General features: G+C 51.5%; 1 protein-coding gene and 2 pseudogenes across 1 annotated transcript; 2 read left to right on the top strand and 1 right to left on the bottom strand.

The window, feature by feature from the left end:
• The window catches only part of LOC128820667 (uncharacterized), a 2212279-nt pseudogene that overhangs the window by 310629 nt on the left and 1879039 nt on the right, over nucleotides 1-22611 (bottom strand).
• Nucleotides 1-22611, top strand: part of LOC128820669 (uncharacterized) — a 1091286-nt pseudogene that overhangs the window by 190036 nt on the left and 878639 nt on the right.
• LOC128820697 (olfactory receptor 14A16-like) lies at nucleotides 20419-21426 on the top strand. Its single transcript, XM_054001511.1, has one exon. It carries the CDS (start codon nucleotides 20427-20429, stop codon nucleotides 21357-21359), a length of 933 nt encoding a protein of 310 aa, XP_053857486.1. The 5' UTR covers nucleotides 20419-20426; the 3' UTR covers nucleotides 21360-21426.

Raw genomic sequence — 22611 nt, 5'->3', positions numbered from 1 at the left:
AAGATGAGAGGTGGCCAGCTTTAGGCCAAGCCAGCCAGACTTGTCCCTCCTAGCACCTTTCATCTAGGGGCTTTCCTTGGACATTGGGAATTTTGGAGGTGGAATCTCAATTTTAGCCATGGGTACCTGGACAGATGAGTTCTTTTCATTAGGAAGGAAAGCACAGGGCCCCAGTGCTTCAAAGGCACATGAGTGCCAGCCCTCAGGAAGCCAAGGCCAGCCAGACTTGTCAGTCCTGGCAGCTTTTGTCTGGGTGCTATCTTTGGATATAGGGAATTCTAGAGGCAGATCCCCAATTTTGGCCATGGGTGCCTGTAATAAATGGGCCTAGGAGACCTTGTGCTCCAATCAAATAGGCCTTTATTAAGAGATTTCAGCTTAAGGGGTAGGGGGCTCGGGGTTCGCGACGCCACCGCTGCTCCCTCGAGCCAGCGAGCGGAGGAAGGGCCTCGATCCTGTCGGATACCGGCAGGGTCGGAAGTCTCCACCTTCTTCGGAACACGTCCGAGACTCCTCGATCGGCTTCCAGTCTTAGGGGGTGATCCTCTTCAGGTTTCTTCTAAGTTACAGTGGCTAACTCAAAATGCTTTTATGCCCTCCTTCTTCTACCAGAAACTGTCCCCGACCCATGGGCACCGGTAATTTGCAGTTCTGGGCTCGCTCTCTAGGGATGCTTCAGATTTAGTCAATTCCAAAGGTATGGTATTTAATATGCACTCACTGCTAGGCATCTTGGGAACTCGGAAATCTCCTCGGGGAGCAGCGGCAGGAGTACCCGACGCGAGGGAGAGGATTACAAGGATCTGGGTTTCAGAATACAGGAAGATAAAACAGGTGAGTCATAACTTTAACATCAACCTATCAACTTTAACATTAAACAGGGACAGCTGGTCCAACTCCTAAGATGTATAGAAACCAGATAAGTGTGGGCTAACATTGGTACAGTATTAAGAACCACTTTAACAAACTCTATCCATGACAACTCCCTCCTCTTTCTCTTTGACCGGGCTTCAGCCCGCGTCAACTAGTTGTATCTAGTTCTCTTTCGTATAACTTTCTCCATTTCTTATATCTGGCATACAGTTCCCTAGCCTCTTTTCTTTCCACATCTTCTAATTTCATGATTTTAGCGCTCTCTATGGGAATCGAATGACTGGACTGGATTGTTGATATAATCAACCGGGTTAAGCAGGGGATGATACAAGGAAGAAACAGTAGTCCCACTAGTCCCATTATCCCAATGACAACCACTTTCTTCCACCACGCACCTTTCCATCCCCAGAAACTATCCCACCAGTCTGTTTCTAAGAGAGAGGACCATTCCTGCGTTCCTACATGTGCAATCTTCCTTATTTCTTGTGATATGTTCCTGATTACCTCACTTCGGTCATTGATTTCTAAACAGCATTCTGTGGTGTTAAACTTGCCACAGATTCCTCCTTCATCTGCCAGGAGGTAGTCTACCGCCAATCTTATCTGGTAGACTACTGTTCGGGTCTGAGATAACTGCTCACTGACACAGCCGAAGGCTAAAGCTGTTCTGTTAGACACTGTCTCATCTGGGGTCCACACTTGCCCTTTCCACTTTTGGGTGCCCCCTACATCAATCAAACTCCTCTTTTTCTTTTGATTTAGTTTCCTCAGATCGTCATAAATAGGAATTCCCAGATCTCGACCCGCTCCCTTGGGTAGTAGAAAAAAGCTAGGTTTTATGGCCCCTACTGTACAACTCCCCTTCCAATCTCCAGGAAGGTGGGTGTACGCCGCCCTCCCACAAATCCAAAATAAGTCTTCTGGGGCTTCCCAAAACTCCTCCTTAACCTCATGAGGGAGATCCCAAAATTTAGCTATAGATCTTATTCCTTTGAAAGGATTTGCTCTCTCTTCTGCACATTCATAAAGGTTGCTTCTCTCGTTGTAAATGCATCCCCTCTCCTTTTTGTTTTTAGTCCAGTATCTATTTGGTTCTTGAGGTACCCACCGAGTGAAGAAAGGGATCCCCTTGGTAATCAGGTATCTTTTACAAGCCAATTTTCCTACAGGGGTATGAAATTTTTCCCCAGTTCTCAAGATACATTCTTCCCCGATAACTTCTGCTTTCAACTCCCACTTCTCTTTCCTTCTCTTTTCTAACTTACTCTGACCTTCTTCCACTTGCTGTACCTCTAATACTTCTTTAGGTCCCAAACTCACCCCTTCCCATGGCCACATGTCTGTCATTCGTGTACCTCCACAAATCCAACAGTCTGTTACGTTCATCTCTTTGCTAATCCTTTCCATTAGGTCTATAAATAGGTTCTTCCCTCCCAGGCTTCCCCAGTCTTTATTTCCAGTCTCCATCTCGACTCTCTTTTCCTTTATCATATCTATTCCCCTTGATATTCCTTCTTCTTTCTTTTCAAAGCATAACCAAGTATCTTTCATAGGGCAGTTCCCTAGGAGTCTCTGCCTAAAAGAGGCAATGTTTCTAGTCATCCAATAAGTTTTTCCTCCCTCCCGGCATACATCCAATTGGGAGCTATTATAGCATACAGGGCTCAGGTTGGTATGCACCCGAACTAGAGATTCCACATTCTCTCCGTCATATATGGGGTGATAGCATTTTACACAGGGGTCTACTTCTTTTCCCCCTGCGAGGCTCAAGATCATAACAACCGCTACCACAACCCTTCTCGGAGATAGAACTCTCACTCTCCGGAGTCCGGTAGGAGCCTTTCTCCCTCGCTTGGCCTCCCCCGGGCTTGCCTCCTTTGAGCTGCCTTCTCTCTGTCTCAGGGCGCTCATTTCCTGGCCTCGTTTTGCACCCTCCCTTCCTTCCCTTTTATCCTAAATTTCACTCTCTAAGGGGATCTCTGCCCGATGGAAGATAACGATACTTCCCCTGTCAGGGGTTTTTAACTTATCAAAAGAACTCTTACAGAACTAATATAACTTCCTGCTATGTTAACAATCCAGGGAACAGTCTGACACCAGGGTTAGTTTCTGGGAACTTTCCTTAGTTTTATCTTCAAATCCTGGATCGGTGTGGCTGTCCAGGCTGCAGAAGCGTTTGTGAGAGCGTTGGAATCTCGATCTCCTCTTGGTGGTGTCAGAGGTCCTTTCACTCTGTTAATATGGGTCCACCCCTTTTCCTGTGTCCGGACCACTGTATGGGTGGTTAACAGCACTTGGTATGGCCCTTCAAATCGGGGTGTAAGGGGAGTATGTGTCCAAGTTCTTATTAGGACCCAATCTCCGGGGTTAATGTTGTGCACATTCACCTCTAGAGGGGGAGTTTGGGGAAGATACCCTCGTTTTCGGAGTTTTTCAAGGGCCTCCACTATTGTTCTCAGGTATTGTTGGGTGACCTCTTCCCCTTCTACGTACTGTCCCGTACTATACAGAGAAATGAGGAATGGTAAACCAAACAACATTTCATATGGGGACACTCTTACATCCGCCCTGGGCCTCGTTCTTATTCTTAGCGGTGCAAGGGGTAGGCATTTTACCCAATCCATCTTCGTCTCTAACATTAACTTAGTAATAGTGGTCTTTATACTTCTGTTCATTCTTTCAACTTGCCCTGAACTTTGGGGGTGCCATGGGGTGTGCAACCTCCAATGGACCCCTAAGGCCCTTATGGTGTCCTGCAAAACCTTGGCTGTAAAATGGGGGCCTCTGTCTGAGTCTATGGTATTTACTATCCTGTACCTGGGAATAATCTCTTCTAATAATATTTTTACCACCGTTCCCGATGTCTCATTTCGGGTGGGGAATGCCTCCGGCCAGTGGGTCAGGTGGTCTACTATTACTAGCAAGTGTTTGAACCCTCTTGCCGGTGGCATATCTGTGAAATCAATTTGGATTCTCTGGAACGGTCTTTCTGCCAGCTTTCCCCCACCTGGCAAAGGTTTCCTCATGACTTTTTGATCTACTCATTGGCATATCACACACCCTTTCGTCACCGCTTTTGTGATGTCGTACACCCCTGCACACACGTATTCTCTTAAGAAGTGGTCGCAGAGCCCTTGCACCCCCCAATGAGTGAGACGGTGTAATTCAATTATGATGTTTCTCGCTAAAGCTTTGCATAAAAACTTCCTCCCATCCGGGAGTTCCCATTCCCCTCTAGAATTTTGCTGAAGCTCTAGTTCTTGGATAGCCTTTTTATCCTGGTCATCCAAGAACACCATCCCTCCCCCTTTGGGGCTTCCCTCCTCATTTGTAGGGGTTCCCTTTAATGTAAAGATTCCCCCTAATTCTTCTTGGGCTTGGGCGGCTTCTTTAGCTGCTGTATCTGCTGCTCGATTTCCCCTAGCGACTAATGTGTCTCCCTTCTGGTGACCCCTCACATGCACGATGGCAACTTCTTCTGGTAGTAACAAGGCTTCTAAGATCTCCTTTATCAGTTCCCAGTGTGCTAAATCCTTTCCTTTCGAATTTAGATAACCCCTCTCTTCCCAGATTTTTCCAAACGTATGTGCCACCCCGAAAGCGTACCTCGAATCCGTGTATATTGTCCCACTCTTATGCTCGAGCAGTTCTAACCCTCGTTTCAATGCGTATAGTTCACACACTTGAGCGGACCACGATGCTGGCAATTTTCTCTTCTCTACTACTTCCATATTCCCATTCTCTGCCACTTTCACCACCGCATACCCCGACTTCCTTTTTCCTTCTACTACTCTAGACGACCCGTCGCAGAAATAAGCATCACCGTGACTTAAGGGTGTTTCCTTTAGATCCATCCTCACCTTCATCTGTAAACTTACGGCCTCTATGCACAGGTGTTCTATATCTGGGGCTGGCTCCCCGGATAAAAACTGGGCAGGATTCACCAATTTTGCTGTTACTAATTCTAAGTTAACTGCCTCCATGAGCATGATCTCGTATTTTAACATTCGTGAATCTGAGAGCCATTTATGTGCCCCTTGGGAGAGTATCGCCTTTATATCGTGAGGGGTATGCATTTTTATCTTCCCATGGAATGTCAGTTTCTTGGCTTCCTCCCCCAGGATAGCCGCTGCCGCTACCGCCTGTAAGCAAGTTGGCCAGCCTCTGGCTACTGGGTCTAAAATTTTTGATAGATATGCCACAGGCTTCTTACATCCCGCCCACTCTTGTGCTAATACTCCATAGGCGACTCCCTCATCTGCATTGACGAACAGGTGAAATTCCCTTTCCAAGTCGGGTAACCCTAAGACAAGAGCGGTGACCAATGCGTTTTTCAACTCAACTAGCCTCTCATCATCTTTCTGTGTCCACCCTACCGGATCTGGAAGCACTAGTTTTTCATACAGAAATTTAACTCTCTGGGTATAGTTCTCTATCCAAATTTGCAGTATTCAAATAGGCCTATGATTTTACGGACATCTCTTTTAGTCTTTGGGGCCGAAATGTTAACTATACCCGAGATCCTTTCTGGTGTCAATCGTTTATATCCTGGTCCAATTATATGTCCGAGATATGTCACCTGCTGCTCGACAAATTGAAGTTTATCCTTTGATGCTTTCAGTCCAATAGTTCCTAAATAATTTAACAGTTTCAAACTAGTGCTTCGGACAGATTCCTCATCCTTCCCCGAGACCAAGATGTCATCTACGTATTGTAATATCTGTACGTCTCCCTCCGGGGTGAAGGTCTCTAGTACCTTTTCTAATACCTGCCCAAATAGATTGGGTGATTCGCAGTACCCTTGGGGCAGCCTGGTCCACCTTAGCTGCATGCGTCGATTCCCGTCTGGGCTTTCCCAGTGGAATGCGAACCAATCTCGGCTCCCTTCTGCCAAAGGGCAGGCCCAGAATGCATCTTTCAGATCAATTGTGGTGAACCAGGCATGGTTAGGAGGAATTCTGCTTAATAAAGTATAGGGATCCGGGACCGTGGGGTGTTTGGCCACAGTTCTCTTATTTACTTCCCGGAGATCTTGTACTAGGCGGTACTTTCCTCCAGCCTTCTTTACCGCCAATACGGGAGTATTGTGGGGGGACATGCATATTTCTAGGACTCCCTCCTTCATTAATGACTGGATGATCGGTTCTAGTCCCTTCCGACTTTCTGCTGACAAAGGGTATTGCTTAACCTGTATGGGTGGTCCCTCAGTAATTTCTACCTCCAAAGGGGGGATGTCTAGCCTCCCGTATTTTCCTGGTTCCGCCCATACTCTGGGATCAATATCCCTTGAGTCTGTCTCGGTCAGCCGCAACATCTTCACTACCATCCTTCCCTCTTGGGGTATCACTCCCAATCCCAGCTGTACTTGTAGGTCTCGCCCCAGTAGGTTGGTGTCTAGGTCAGGCAAGTAAACTAAATCCACTTGTCCAGCCCGAGAGTTTCCACTCACTAACACCCCCTCTAATACTGCCGCAAAGAAAGGCTTCCCTTCTGCTCCCACAATCTCGCACTTCTTTTCTCCCGCCTCTACACCTGATGGAATTACATTGATGCTTGATCTATCTGCACCAGTATCTACTAGAAATTCTAATTCCTGGTGTTGGGGACCTACCTCTAAAGTTATCAAGGGCTCTATTTGATGGAATACACGGTCCCCTAAAACAAAGAGCCCCCGACACCCCTAATCCTCCCCCCGCAGGATTCTTTCCAAGGTTTCTTGTTCCCGCATGATGGCCTCGTCCCTAGAAGCCTTCGGGCAATTCCTCTTGAAATGACCTACCTCACCACAATAGAAGCACCTCGCCCCTTCGGTCCTTCTCATTTTCTGCTTCCTCTGGGGAGTTGGGATATCCCTGTTCGGTCCCTCCGCATAACCAGAAGCCACACCACTTTTCGGTCCAACTGCTGCTCCTTTTTCCGATTCCAGGCTCTCTCTTGCAATGGCCACCATTACCCTCGCCTTACTCTTTGCCTTCTCTTCCTCTCTTCTTAAATACACCTTTAAAGCCTCCTTCAATAATTCATTCATATCCCTCTCTTGCCAATCGTCCATCTTTTCTAATTTTCTACGGATATACGGCCATGCTTTCGATACGAACTGTACTTTTAACAACACCTGCCCTTCCTGGCTCTCAGGGTCTATGTTGGAATACTGTTGAAAATTCCTTTTCAACCTCCCCAGCCAGGCGGCAGGGGTCTCCTCTTTATCCTGGCAGCAGTCGAAGGCCAATTTGGAGTTAGTCCCCTTCGGTACCGCTTCTTTCATTCCCCTTATAATCAAGGTTCTATACTCTTCCATATCCCTTCTAGCCTGGGGCCGGTTAGGGTTCCACCTTGGGTCCGCTAAAGGTAACTTACGCTCCCCAGGGATCCCCGCCTGATTCTCTCTCTCCCATATCCTTATGGCTGCTGCTCGAATCAATCGGACCTCCTCTGGGCTAAACAATATTTTCAAGATCGAGTTAAGCTCCCCCCAAGTGTAGATGTTAGGTCCTAAAAATTGGTCCACCTGCTGTGAGACTCCCACGGGATCCTCTATCAAATTGTTCATCTCCTTTTTAAATCCTCTTACCTCCGAGGAAGTGAGGGGAGCGTTAACGTACCCTACTCCGCCCACTATTCCTCCCATGGGCACTTCCCTCAACGGAAACAACCGGCTAGCCTGTCCAACCCTAGAGCGTGTATTCCGATATGGTCCATCCTCCTCACGCACTTCTATCCTCTCTATCTGCGGGGTTTCCACTTCCACCTGGTCATCCGCCCGATGGGGATTTCTTTCCCACTGAGGTGGGGGCCTAGGAACTACTCCTGGTGCGGGTGAACTAAATAGGGGAGTGGCAATATTCGCTAAGGGATGTTCTAAGTGCTCCTTTTGTCCTGTAATTTCCGGGGAGGGGTTGGCAACAGGGTTATGTGGAGGATTACTGGGTCGGTGTATGGTAGGCGTGTTAGGGGTACGTACCTGGGAAATAGGGGTCACAGGATTGAGGGGTAATAGAGTTGGATTAAGGGGTTCTGGAGGAAGAGGAGAGAGTACGGAAACAGAAATCTGGGAGTCAAGGGGCCGATGAGGTGGGATAAACTCAGGGGCAAGGTTAGGTGGAGGGGGTAAGGGAATAGGGTTTCGGATTTCTGGGGGAGTTACCGGATACAGGGGAGGTGGCAGATGATCAAGAGGATCCCAAGGTCTACTATTTTCCTCTTCCTCCTCCCCAGTCTCCCGCTTCTTTTCCTTTAGTCTACAAACTCTAACCGGCTTATTCCTAAGCCTCCCTTTTCCCCAACATGCAGCATAAGCAAGCTGCTTCTCGTTCCGCTCTGCCTGATCGTACAGACTCCATATTAATTGGGAGCACATCCACTCATCTTCTGAACCAAACCACGGCCACTCTATTCCCAGTCGCGGCCATACCTCTACACACAACTGAACCATTCTAATCTTGTCCAATCCTCGGGTCAACTCATCCTCATCCCACTTATCTAACATTCTCCCAAGGGGGCTGTTTGGGGGAATGCTTTTCTCCTTCCTTCTCCTTCTCCCCCGAGTGTTCCTAATGCTGGTACACTGTCCCATTTTATACACACAAAAACGTACCTTGCCTCTACCCGAAATGAAAGCTCCTAATAGCCGTCTCCTTTCTTAGGGAGTGGGCCTCCCCTGCGGGAGAAAACCGCCCTAACCAAACAGAAAACCTAGGGTACCTCCCCGCGCGTCCCTGCCGGGTCCCAGCGGTCACACCTAGGGCGGGAAAGCCTTGAAGCGGGGTCCTGGCGGGCTACTCCCTCCCCCGGTCCTCAACTCTCCCTTCTCCAGGAAACCCGACTCCCGGTCCCAGCGGGGCAGCGCTCACCCCTTCCGGCACTGCCGGGTCCCTACCTAGAGGCCGGGTCCTAATGGAAGCACTCGCGTCCTCGCTCCCTCCCTGCAACCCCCTCACGGGCCAAGTCCCTATTGGAGCCCTCACGCTCTCTCTTCCCTCCCCGCGCCTCCTGTGGGGCTTGGTCCTAACGGGGCCTAGGACGTCCCTCCCTTCACCCCACAACCTTTTTCAGGGGAACCCTCTTGTTCGACCCCGAAGGGAGACTCCTCTCGCGCTTTACCAGGCCCTGTTCGGGCCTCCACTCGCTTCCCCCCGTTCCCGGCCGGCCCCCTCGTGGGAGTCCGGAACCGCGGTACTAGGGGTCCCACCTGTTTCGGGGGTCCGAGCTGCCGGCCCTGGTCTCACTCACACTCGCACTCGCACGCCTCCCGTGTCCGGCCGCCGGAGGGGCTTACCGCTCCGGCGCTCCGTATTCTCGCTGGCTCCCCCCTTAAGGAGATCTCGTCGTCCGGGCGTGGCCAGCAAGTCCCCCAAAAATCCGGAGTGGATGGCCAGTCCTCTTCGTCCTTCGTGGGCGTGGCGATCCCGGCCGAGCCCCCAGTTGTAATAAGTGGGCCTAGGAGACCTTGTGCTCCAACCAAATAGGCCTTTATTAAGAGATTTCAGCTTAAGGGGTAGGGGGCTTGGGGTTCGCGACGCCACCGCTGCTCCCTCGAGCCGGCGAACGGAGGAAGGGTTGCGATCCTGTCGGCCACCGGCAGGGTCGGAAGTCTCCACCTTCTTCGGAACACGTCCGAGACTCCTCGATCGGCTCTCAGTCTTAGAGGGTGATCCTCTTCAGGTTTCTTCTAAGTTTCAGTGGCTAACTCAAAATGCTTTTATGCCCTCCTTCTTCTACCAGAAACTGTCCCCGACCCATGGGCACCGGTAATTTGTAGTTCTGGGCTCGCTCTCTAGGGATGCTTCAGATTTAGTCAATTCCAAAGGTATGGTATTTAATATGCACTCACTGCTAGGCATCTTGGGAACTCGGAATCTCCTCGGGGAGCAGCGGCAGGAGTACCCGACGCGAGGGAGAGGATTACAAGGATCTGGGTTTCAGAATACAGGAAGATAAAACAGGTGAGTCATAACTTTAACATCAACCTATCAACTTTAACATTAAACAGGGACAGCTGGTCCAACTCCTAAGATGTATAGAAACCAGATAAGTGTGGGCTAACATTGGTACAGTATTAAGAACCACTTTAACAAACTCTATCCATGACAGTGCCTGCTCGAGATGGATGGTTTTTTCGCATAAGAAGGAAAAGCACATGGTCCCAGTGTTTGAAAGGCAGATGAAAGGTGGCCCCTGGGTGACCAAGGCAGCCAGACCTGTGTCTCCTGGCAGATTTCATCTGGGAACAATCCTTGTATATATAAGGAAATTTAGAGAAGGAATCCCACTTTTGGCCATAGGTCCCCGGAGAAGGACAGTTCTCTCCCATAGGAAGGAAAGCCCAGAGCCCCAGTGCTTCAGGGGCAGGTGAGAAGCAGCCCTCGACATGCCAAGGTCAGCCGGACCTGTCAGGTGGTCCCCAGGAGGCCCAGCCAGCCAGACCTGTTCCATGTTCCCTTGGTTTCGTGGGACCCCACAGTTTCACAATGGTCTCCTTGGTTCCATGAGGCCCTGGAGTGTCACAATGTCCCCCTTGCTTCTGCAGTGTCACAATGGCCCCGTGCTTCCGTGAGGCCTTGCAATGTCACAATGGCTTTGTGGTTCCACAAAGCCCTGATGTGTCACAATGGCCCCTCGGCTCCATGCGCCCTCGCTGTGTCACAACGGCTCCTCTGTGACACTGCGGGCTCCACAAGGTCACCACGGACCCTTGGTTCCTTGGGGCCCCCGAGTTCCACAATGGTCTCCTTGATTCCATGAGGCAGCACAGTGTCACAATGGCCCCTTGGTTCCAGGAGGTTCCATAGTGTCACCGTGGTGTCCTTGGACCTGCATTGTCACAGCTGACCCATGGTTCCATGAGGTTCCCCAGTGTCACCGTGGTGTCCTTGGGCCTGCATTGTCACAGCTGACCCACGGTTCCATGAGGTTCCGTGCCGCAGCGCAGCAGGAGCTGCCGAAGCCACCGCCTTTCCAAGAGTGTCTCAGCCAGGAAGGACGGACAGCTCTGCACACCAGACGCTCACGCTGCGCTGTGTCATTTGGATGTCGGCGGAGAATGAAAAGGCAGGAGGGGTTCTTTGTGTGGAGTTCCAGTGGCAGTTTATTTCAACTACATGCTGAAGGCGTCCAGGGACAAAGAACACACAATACAGCCTGGACCAGGGCTATATAGGGAGACAGTGGGGCAGAGCATCAAACCTGAGGGCCAGTGGGTTGAGGGAGCAGGGGTGGCACAGAGGAGGGACTGAAGAGCAACAACCAACAGAGATTCAGGGGAGGAACAGCGAGGGACGGGGGACCAATAGGGAAAGCAGGAGCGGGAAACATTCTGGAACTGGGGAGGAGACAAGGGATGATGTAACTAAGGAATGTAGAACCTTTGAGAAGTGGGGAGGGAAAAGGAATAACACAACTTAAATGATTAACATAAAGGTGCAAGGGACTGTGGGAGAACATGTCTCTATACCATTATAACTTAGAGGGGAGTTTCCTCCAAGGCATCCCAGCCTCATCGTCCCCTTCCTCGGCTTGGGATGCAACAGTTCCGTAGTGTCACCATGGTGTCCCTGGACCTGCATTGTCACAACTGACCCACGGCTCCATGAGGTTCCCCAGTGTCACCATGGTGTCCTTGGACCCTCACTGTCACCACTGACCCATGGCTCCACGAGGTTCCCCAGTGTCACCGTGGGCGCTGTCAGAGGCTGGATGAGATCGATGTCCCGAGACCCCTTGGGATGCTCGGAATGCCCGTGTGGGGCCAGGGCCGGATCAGGCCTTGGTTTGTGCTGGGACAGAGCCCCGCCCCCAGCCCTGGCCTGGCACAGCTGTCAATCACACAGCAGGGGGTGGAACTAACCCAGCTCTGATTGGCTGAGCTGTCAATCAATCACACAGCAGGGGCGGTGCTAACCCAGCTCTGATTGGCTGAGCTGTCAATCAATCAACACCAGCTGGTGCCTACCCTGACTCTGATTGGGCAATCAGCTGGCAGTCCCACCCCAGGGGCGGGCCCATGGAGGCCCAGGCAGTTAAAAGCCGGAGCTCGAGGCCAGCCCATGGTCTGGATCCTGCCTTCTCCTGGGGTTCCTCTGTTGGCGACGCTGGAACCCGAGCAGTTGTTGCCTGTGTGCGTGTCTTTCTACAGATCTTCTGCCTTTCTGTTGTTCTCAATTTCTTCTCCTTCTAATCCAATTTACTTGGAACATTTTTGGGTAACTTATCATCTTAAGGCTTAAAGGTTTTTAGGTTAAATGGGCTAAGTTAATGAAGTTAATGCTAGGATAAGAGGTTTATGTTGAAGTGGATGTTGTATGAAACCCTTTGCTCGAGTTCCTTGATTGTCCATATTTTGCCAGTAAAATTTTGTGTCATTTTGACCTCTTAGCTCCGTTGGTTAGAGCATGGTGCTGGTATCACTGAGGTTGTGGGTTCAATCCCTGTGTGGGCCATTCACTGAAGAGCCAGACTTGATGATCCTTGTGGATCCCTTCCTTACAAGAATATTCTTTGCATCTGGCCATGTTGAGAATATCTGGTTGGTGTTTCTCCTGTGCACCAAACTCAAGTAAAGCAACATTTGGTTCCCCGAAGCATTTCAGAGTTTTAGGGTGTTACAGCCCCGCAGGCTCACAATGGCCTCTTGTTTCCACGAGGCCCCACAGTGTCACAATGGCCCCTTGGTTCCATGGGCCCAACAGTGCCACAGTGATCCCTTGGTTCCACAACTTCCCACAGTGTCACACTGGGCCCTTGGTTCCATGAGGATCTGGAGTGTCACACAGGTTTGTGACATTTGTCCTTGCTGCCCCTCACATCCCACTGCCCCACAAACAGCCCCGAGCCACCCGTGAGGGACAGGCCCTGCTGTGCCAGGCTGGGCTCAGGGCTTGGCCTTTCTGCTTCCCCCAGCCAGCCCAGGCCTTGCTCAGCATTGCAGTTCCCTGCTCTGAGCCTTTGGCTCCCTGCAGTCCTGGCCTCAAGGATCTGCTCCCACCAGTGCCTGGGGAGCCTTTGGCAGTGCCTGCCCTCAGTGGGGCCCAGTGATGCTCCAGGAGACTTGGAGTTTTGCTTCTGACTCCTTGAGCAGCTTCTTCTGCCTTCTCAGTGTCTGAGTGTCCTGGACACAGCCCCAAATCCATCGTGGGTATCTTTAAATATAGAAAGCCTTTGGGGGTCTTTCACTTACTTAAATGGTCATCAAGTCTCCAGGGCTTGTGCAACTGATTGGAGTTCTGTTAAAGAGAAAGATTTCAAAGTGCACCTCATAATTTTTTATTTAATCAAGTGAGTATTTTTTTAAAATTTCTGGTTCAGAGAAGAGCTGATAGAAGCATTCCCCAGGTGATCTGGATGCTGAATGTCTCCTTAGGAGGTCTGGGCATGGGGAAGAATGAGCCCCTTGAGGGCTGACCCTGTTTGGACAAGCTGCTCCTCAGCCCCAGCCTCAGCATGTCTGACATGGCCCACCTGGCACTGACATCCCTGTGCCCTGCAGCAGAACCTTGTCCCTGAGCTCTGCAGCTCCATGTCCCAGCCCACTGCACCGTGTCCCACCTGCTCTCCTCAGGGCTCTGCCTGCACACAGGCCCAGGAGAAGTTTTCCTCTTGGGAAGGAAAGAATGGAAAAGCCTGAGCAGGTTTCCTGAGCAACAAACCCCACTCAGGAAGCACCTGCTCAGTACAGGCTGCCTGGAATGATGTCACCTTTCTACAAGGGACAGTGTGGCCAGAAATGATCTCTGGAAGCAGAATTCTCTGAGTCTCCCAGGTGAATTCTCTGTCCCTGTCCTTTCCCTGGATCTCTGTGGCAGATGGAAGCTGCTGGTGCCATCCTCACCTTTAATCTCTCTTTTGAATGCAAAGAGATGTTCCCAGCTGTGTTAAGCAAGATTTGCTCAATGTTTCTATAAATCCTTTGTGTTCCCCATGGAACGAAGGGGCCATTTTGGCACTGAGGGGGTGACGTGGAAGCCAGGAGTCAATTGTGACCCTGGGGTCCCATGGAAGCAAGGGGCCATGGTGACACAGCAGGGCCACGTGGATCCAGTGGTCCATTGTGACACTGTGGATCCAAGGAGCCCATGGTGACCCAGCAGGGCTGCATGGAGCCAATGGCCCATGGTGACACTGCCCATCCAAGGAGGCCATTTGGACACTGGGGAAGCTCATGGAGCCAGGTAGGCCATTGGGACACTGAGGAACTTCATGCCACCAAATATCCATGGTGACACAGCAGGGCACCACGGGAACCCAGGAAAAGCTGTTGGCAGTGCGGAAACTCATGGAACCAGGGGCCCTTGTGGCACTGCAGAACCAACACAGCTGCTGCACCTTGTCCCCTGGCCCTGCACAGCTCCTTGGGAGGCACGGCAGGAGCAGCACCCTGGGAGCCTTGGGAATGCCCCTCTGGGATCCATGGTACACGCTCCCAGGGGCTGGAATTCCAGTTCCCAGCCAGGAAAAGATCTTCCTGCCCTTGAAGGCAAAGCTCTTAACAAGGAGCCAGAAGCCAAGTGCAGCAAGATCCTACAGTGACATTTCACTGCCAGCCTTCATAACTTCAGCCATGGTGGTTGTAGCTCCTGGATTGGGAATGAAATCAGGGCAGGGTCTTTGGTGGGAGCTGCCCTGGGTCAACGGAAACACTGAGAGAGAAACAGAGCAGGCAAAGAGAGGCAGGAGAGAAAAGAGGACACAAACACAATCAGCTGAGAAGGCGGCACTCGGGAAAACAAACCAGAATTGATGGAAAATGAATGGGACAGGAATCAATAATTCTGAAAGTTTTATTTACTGCTAAAATACTTCCCACCCACACAGTCCCACAGAACCCCAGTCCCACTGCTCCAAATTTGGATCCCACTTCTCCCAATCTTCTTCCAACCCCATCTCACACTAGAGGCTAAGGAATTGAGTAATTTTGGCATGGGATTGAGGTTTTTTGAGGTTAGAACAAGCCATTTATAGATGGGATTGAGACTATTTTGGGGTAAGATTGCATTGTTTTCAGTGGGACTGTTGTTTGTTGTTTGGAATGCAGAGAGATGAAGAACACTGCCCAAAATCCCCCAAGGACCAACAAATCTTCCATACGATGTCCCCAAACCATAAATTCCCCCTCAATTAGCTGTGTAATGCTGAGACTTTAGACATCTCTGACAAATTTCTTTCTTTTTGGTCCTATTTCAGGTGTTTTTAAGGGATGAAGATAGATCAGACGAATATTAGGGCCATACCAAAAGGATAACCAGCCAGGTGTCTTCCCAACATGGATCACAGGGAATGTGGGTCACCAGGGCTCTGACCAACGTGGGTCCTCCCATGGGGGATGGAGTTGGAGCAGTGCACAAAGCTCTTCCTGCAGTTGGGGCACTTGCAGGGCTTCTCTTAGCGGTGTGTCTGCTGGTGTCGGGTCAAAGCAGAGCTGCTGGAGAAGCTCTTCCCACACTGGGGACACTCGTAGGGCCTCTCCCCGGTGTGGACACGCTGGTGCCTGATGAGGTGGGAGTTGCGCTTGAAGCCCTTCCCGCAGTCAGGGCAGAGGAAGGGCCTCTCCTCTGTGTGAATCCGCTGGTGCAGGAGGAGAGTGGAGCTGGTGTGAAACCTCTTCAGACACTGGGGACACTCGTAGGGCCTCTCCCCAGTGTGGGTCCTCTGGTGGATGATCAGTTGGGACCTCTGGCTGAAGCTCTTCCCACATTCCCCACATTTGTATGGCCTTTCCCCAGTGTGCATGTTCTGGTGCCGGATCAAGTGGGACCTTCGGCTGAAGCTCTTCCCACATTCCCCACACTCGTAGGGCCTCTCCCCAGTGTGGATGCGTTGGTGGATGACAAGTGCAGAGCTGCAGCTGAAGCCCTTCCCACACTCCCCACACTTGAAGGGCCATTCCCCGGTGTGGATCATCTGGTGGCAGATCAGGTTGTTGCTCCTCCTGAAGCTCTTCCCACACTCCAAGCACTTGTGAGGCTTCTCCCCATCATGGAGCTGCTCATGGACCACCAGCTCCGAGATCTGGCTGGAGCTCTGTCCACCTTCCTGGCACAGGGTGGGTCTTTCCTCCTCAGAGCACCCTGGGCTGGGCTTGGAGCCCCTCCTCCTGTGGGATCTCTGGGGATTTTCCTCCACGTTGGATTCCTGCGCTGTGGAGCTGCTCAAAATGGCATCTTCCACAAGGTTCTGCCGTGGGGATTTGTCCTCCCTGGTCTCCATCCTCATCTCCTCGTCTGGGGGCAGAAGGACAAGGAGAGTATGGGATTTGCCTCTGTGCCAGAGGGAAGGGGAAGGAGATCCCCCCAGTGTGTCCCCGGCAGGACGGCGTCGGCAGCGGGGTTGTCCTGCAGCCGGGGGCTGTGCTGGGTTGGGAGATGGAGCAGGAGAGAGGGGGAAAGGGGCAGGGACTTCTTCCTCACCTTCCTGGGTGTCCCGGGGCATCTTCCTCATCCTTGCAGCCTCCTCCTCCATCTGGTGAAGGTTTGGCGATGGGAAATTCTGTTTTGGGAGGAAAACAAGAGATGAGAACATTGAGGTTTGTGCTGGTTTGGAGCAAATCAGTCTAAACCAGAATTACAATTTAATAAGAAAATTAGGATCAAGCAATGATCCAGAAACACTGCCTTAATCTGACAGAGTCAGGATATAACCTGACACGACGTTGGTCAGGGCGGTGGTAGCAGTCTGATGAAATGGTGGCTGCAGTCCTGTTGGAGTGATGAACGTGATTCTGTCAAAGCGGGGATCCTGTAGAAGGGTCTGGTCTTCCTCTGAAGGTCCAGTGGTGCTTATGGAGCTCTTGTCCTCTGGGAATCCAGTAGGCAAGGTAGTCCTGGTGTTGCAAGGGTGAGATTATATCCAGGCAGGAATGCTTGGTTCCTCCCCCTGGGCGGAGCATCCCACAATGGGATGATGTAATTTTATCAGTCCTGCAGTGACACTCAATGGCCCATTAACAGAAGATGGCCCCTGGAGGGCGTTATCAGGGCTGAGTCATGGCAGAGATAAAGAACACTGCCCCACCTGTTTATCACAGTTCATGAAGATGGTGACTGAAAACACACTTTTGGTTACATTCCTCTTCTGAGGAACTTGTTCTTTCTGTAGGAACTCTTGGAACAGCTTGGACACAGCTTCCTCTGAGGGACTTGTGGGAGAACTTATGAGGAAAATGGCTGTTGCGGGTGGCCAGTGTAAACAAAATATTTTGTTATCCTTCCTTGAAAAGTATGTTAAAATCCCTGGAGGAAAGGGAGGAAATGATACCAGCAAGACTGACAAGGATCATTCACCCCAAGCTGAGCAAGACAAGGCTGCTAAAAGTCCTACAAAAAGCCCAGCTCAAGTAGGAGCACTGACATACAGACCCACTTCATAACTACCCCAGGTTGTGGAGTCTATTTATTTATTCCGCATATCGCTTCAATGCCCTTTTAAGTTTTGAGCCTATTTTGCTTTTCTCCTAATCCTATCTTAGCGCTGGAAATTAGTAAGAATAATCTAGTGAGTGCACTGGTAATTAGCCAACACTGAACCCACCACGCTAATTGATGCATTGGACGAGAAATCTCAAATTGATGAACCAAAACCACTACAGAAACTTCCTGATGAACTTCCTGAGACAAGAGGGAAATCAAGGCAGAGCCATGGTTTGTCAGGACTTGCTTGATCCTAATGAGCCCCATGGTGCATTTGGAGCTGAGCCCTGGAACCTCAGGGCCTGAGAGGAGATTGCACAAAACATTCCAGGAGTCACAGTCAGAGGAAAACCCCAAAGTGTCCCAAAGCATTAATGGGTGCCACTGAGGTCCATCCGCAACACAGGCTCCTCATGGACTCCTTGGAGGAGAGAATTGGAGGCCATGATGGCACAAAAACCTCTCAGAGACTCAAAATGGCACAAAAACCTCTCAGTGTGGAAAGGAAAACCCAAAGTACCTGAAAAATCTTGAATATCTCAAAGCATTAATGAGCCCACTGAGTGTCAGTACAAAGCTCTCAAGGGACTCGTTAAAGGAGATAATTGGGGCCATGATTGCACAAACCTCTCACAGAGTCTGTAGCAAAAGGGAAACACCAAGTACCTTAAAAGAACTGAAGTACCTTGAAGCATTAATGAGCCCCACTGAGTGTTGTTCCTGACCAAGCCTCTCCAGGGACTAATTACAGCAGATAATTGGAGGCCATGATTGCAGAAAGCTGTCAGAGACTCCAAGGCAAAAGCCAAAGCCAAAGTCCTTTGAAAAACCTGCAGTGCCTGGGAGCATTGTGGAGCCCCCGGGGCCATTGCTGAGCAAGGCTCCCCAGGGACTCCTTCCAGCAGATCCTTGAGGCCACTGGGATGTGGGCTAGGGGGGGATGCTGAGGGCAGGACAAGGGGCTGACAGTGCCCAGCCTGGCTGGGGCTGTGCCAGGAGGCCCCAGGGCCTCAGGACAAGGTGTCTCCTGACAGCCCTTGGTGGCACAGACCCTGCTGTGCCCCAGGCCACCAGGACTTGGCTTCTCTTTGTCCCCATCTGTCATCAGTGCCTCCACTTCTCTGCTCTGCCTGGGGCCTGGGGACACTTTCTCACTCGTGTCCCTCACTGGGACCCATTAAAAGTCAAAGAAACTTTGGAGTTGGATTTTGAGTTTCAATTCTTGAGGGGTTTCTGCAGCTGCCTCTCAGGGCCTGATGTTCAGGGCCTGAGCACAAAGCCCCAGAGGTTCATTCAAGTGCTTGTGCTGTGTCTGTGCTGCTGAGCTGGGCTGGGCTCCTGGCACAGAGGGTGATGCTGGTAAGCAAGCAGAGCTTCAAAAGCACATTTCTCTGGATGAGCAGCTCTTCTCCCAGCCCGGCAGGGCTGGGGCACTGCCTGCAGCCAGCGCGGGCACAGCCCAGAGGCACAGAGAACTTCAATCAGTCAGGGCTGGGAAGGTGCTGAGAAGTGCCTGGGGCAGAATCACTGCCAGCCCTTGGCACAGGAACCTCTGGCTGCAGGACAATGCAGCTGCAGCTCCTGCAGTGATCTCCTCCAGCTGGAACATCCCAATGCCCTCAGACCATGTGAGTACAACTCTGAGTAGTTCTGGTGCAGGGCAGGTGAAATGCTCATGTAGCTCTGATATGCTGAGGGGTTCTGATCAGTCATAGAAAATTCCAAAGAGAAGGATTTGATAAAAATTAGGAGATTTCTAAAGACTTTGTATTCAGTTTCCTAATATTCCATGATGCAGGGAGGGATGGATGAATATTAAATGATGATAATGAATTATTGATTATGAATTTTGTCAAGCGCCTGAGACATGTGAACTGTTGCTTTCAGTGATCAATAGGTTCACAGGAGATCCCTAATGTGCTTGCAGCCACTCTGCCCATGGACAGCAGCAGCATCACCTTTGCTGGAGCCATCAGGCTCAGTCTGAGCTGTCCTTTCTCCAAGCCGCAAACAGAACCTGCCCCCAGCCAGTGCCCTGCAAACAGGCAGGGTTCTGTCAGGCCAAGGAGAGTGCACAGAGATTTGGGGTCTGTGAGTGCTGGCAGGGAGAGATCAGGCACAGGGAAACACCTGCAGGAGGAAAATCTCCAGGAAGCAGAGAGAAGATAAGGGAAGGAAAGAAAACAAAACCCAGAAATGCTGTGGCAGGGAGAGTTCAGAGATGTGCAGAGGATCCCCTCCAGTGCAGCCCCTCCCTCTGAACAAGCCCCCTCCCTCCTGTGCCCCCAGCCAAGCCTCTGCCCTCAGGGCCGGGGCTCCAAGGCGTGCAGCCCCTCCTGTGCAGGCAGAGCTGCAGCAGAGCCGTGGGGCAGCTCTGCAGCCCCGGGCCCAGTTCCCTCTGCAGAGCACAGGGCTGGGAGCAGCTGCCCGGCACTGGGGGCTCTGGCAGGGGGCACAGCTGGCTCAGGGTGACACAGCTGTCCCCAGTGCCCGGCTCTGGGCAATGCTGGCAGTGCAGACAGGGAAGGAGCTGCATCTCCCTTCATCCAATGCCATCAGAAGGACACTTGGAAGTCTCCCTGAGATTTCAGTCCAAGCTGGGAGCTCAAATCCAGGGTGCAAACCTGTCCTAGAGCATCTCTGAGTTATAAGATTGATGGGGAAAGGCAGAGGTGTTGTGACCCTGAAAATGCTGCTGGGTTGGTGAAATGAGCAACGTGAGTCCTTGGCTCCAAATGTGGAGCTGGGCTGTGCTGGATCCATGTGCTTTCAACAGAACCTGGGGGATTTTTAGGGATAATGTGGCAAGCTGACCATCCTCCCCTGGAGAAATGTTAAAGCCCAGAGAAATTCTGAACAGGTCTGAATGACAGACTCTCTCCCCTCACTATCCTCTCATCACTTTGCCTCACGGAACTTTCTCTGTTCTCCTTGGAGGCAGCAGAAATGCTGAGGCTTTCTGATATCCAATAATACCAGGAGAGACGTGGCAGGAGCTTAAAAATAAAACCTCAGAACTGTTAAATACAAAAGCATGTCCATGTGTGTCAGACAGGAGCGTGTATGTGAAATGGCTTTGATTTTGGTTACAGGTATCTCCTCTAACTGTTCACTGTCCTTTCTCCATGAACAGGTCCCCCTGTGCAGCCACAGCAAATGTCCAACAGCAGCTCCATCAGCCACTTCCTCCTGCTGGCACTGGCAGAGACGCAGCAGCTGCAGCTCCTGCACTTCTGCCTCTTGCTGGGCATCTCCCTGGCTGCCCTCCTGGGCAACGGCCTCATCATCAGCGCCGTAGCCTGCGGCCACCACCTGCACACGCCCATGTTCTTCTTCCTGCTCAACCTGGCCCTCAGCGACCTGGGCTCCATCTGCACCACTGTCCCCAAAGCCATGCACAATTCCCTCTGGGGCACCAGCACCATCTCCTACACAGCATGTGCTGCACAGCTCTTTTTTTTTGTCTTTTTCATCTCAGCAGAGTATTTTCTCCTAACCATCATGTGCTACGACCGCTACGTGTCCATCTGCGAACCCCTGCACTACGGGACCCTCCTGGGCAGCAGAGCTTGTGCCCACATGGCAGCAGCTGCCTGGGCCAGTGCCTTTCTCAATGCTCTCATGCACACGGCCAATACATTTTCCCTGCCCCTCTGCCATGGCAATGCCCTGGGCCAGTTCTTCTGTGAAATCCCACAGATCCTCAAGCTCTCCTGCTCCAAATCCTATCTCAGGGAACTTGGGCTCATTGCTGTGGGTGCCTGTTTAGATTTTGGTTGTTTTGTGTTCATTGTTTTCTCCTATGTGCAGATCCTCAGGGCCGTGCTGAGGATCCCCTCTGAGCAGGGACGGCACAAAGCCTTTTCCACCTGCCTCCCTCACCTGGCTGTGGTCTCTCTGTTCCTCAGCACGGGTATATTTCACTACCTGAAGCCCCCCTCCATGTCCTCCCCATCCCTGGATCTGTCAGTGTCAGTTCTGTACTCGGTGGTGCCTCCAGCCCTGAACCCCCTCATCTACAGCCTGAGGAACCAGGAGCTCAAGGCTGCAGTGTGGAGACTGATGACTGGATGGTCTCAGGTACATTAAACCATAGGCCAATTTCTGCCAATCACTTAGAATAAAAGTAATCTTTCATAAATCTTGTTGGTTTCATATTGGAGCTTCTTTTTCTTAGTTTTAGTTTTAAAATCTCTTGTAATAAAATTCTTCTTAGAAACTTCTTGTGCATTTAATTGTGGCTTTTTTTCCCTTTGTTTTAGATTTTTAAATATTGTCCACAAAGAAATGTCATCATTTGTGCCATTTCTCATTTTGTTTGCCTCAACTTTCCCTATTGCCACAGACTGTGTCAATGAGGGGCTGCGCTCTCGGTAGCTTTAAAGTAACTCAACGATGTCCCAGCAGGGTTTTCTGCAGAGCTGCCCTTTTGTTGTTCTCTCTGCAGCTGCAGCAGCAATGTCTGTGTGCAGAGCTGGGGGCAGATCAGTGCTGGCACAGCAGCTGTGCCCAACAGCAGCAGCAGCAGCACTTGGTGGTGCCAGTGCTGCTCCCGTGGCTCTGCCCGCTGCCCTGGTGGCCCTGGTGTTGCTGCAGGGCCTGAGTGCTCTCGGGGCCGGGCACAGTCCTGGGGGTGGCAGTGCCGGGGCTGCAGCAGGGACAGGCCATGGGCACTGCTGGGGCAGCACTGATGCCTCAGGCCAGGGCCTGGGGGCTCCAGGCTCCTTGCCCAGGCTCTCTCAAGAACACGGCCAGGCCAATGCTCAGCACACAAAACCCCCGTCAGCACCCCCGTGCTGGTGCTGTGGGGACATGAACCTTGGGCAGCACAAATGCCATAAGCCCCTGGGGCCAGGAAGGGCTGGGGGACGCCAGGGAAACCACTCAGCTTTGTCCTGGCCTCTGCACTCAGCCAGAAACTTTGTTCCCATCAGCTGGGACTTTCCCGTCCCACTGCAGACGCTGTTGCTCAGAGCCAGGGCTGCCTGGCAGCCACCCCCAAACTGCCTTCTGCATTTCCTTTGCTCCACTTTTGCTTTCTTTACTCTTCCTGCTCCAAATTTCTTCCTCTTGCCCAGCCCTGTTCCCTGCCCTGCACACAGCCCATCCCTGTTTGCCCTTTCCTCTCTGGCCCCATTCCCCATTGCACTTCCTGACTTGGCACCATGGGAACGGCCCTTGGGGAGCAGGATCATCCCACAAGTGCTGCAGGAATTGTCTGCAGGCTCCTGCAGTGCCTCGTGCTGCTCCCTTGCCAGAGGCAGCCCAGGCCAGGGGGGCACATCTGGGCTGCTGTGTCTGCCTGTGGGGCTCCCTGTTCTGGGCAAGGAGGAGGAGCTGC

Source organism: Vidua macroura, chromosome 30 (genome assembly GCF_024509145.1).
Source record: "Vidua macroura isolate BioBank_ID:100142 chromosome 30, ASM2450914v1, whole genome shotgun sequence".
In the NCBI taxonomy this organism is placed as follows: Eukaryota; Metazoa; Chordata; class Aves; order Passeriformes; family Viduidae; genus Vidua; species Vidua macroura.
The sequence above is the reverse complement of the archived record's forward strand: the minus strand, read 5'-3'. Positions and strand labels throughout refer to the sequence as shown.

Bases quoted from the DNA above. Each gene is read 5' to 3' on its own strand.
- LOC128820697 (XM_054001511.1), top strand. From the start codon at position 20,427: ATGTCCAACAGCAGCTCCATCAGCCACTTCCTCCTGCTGGCACTGGCA.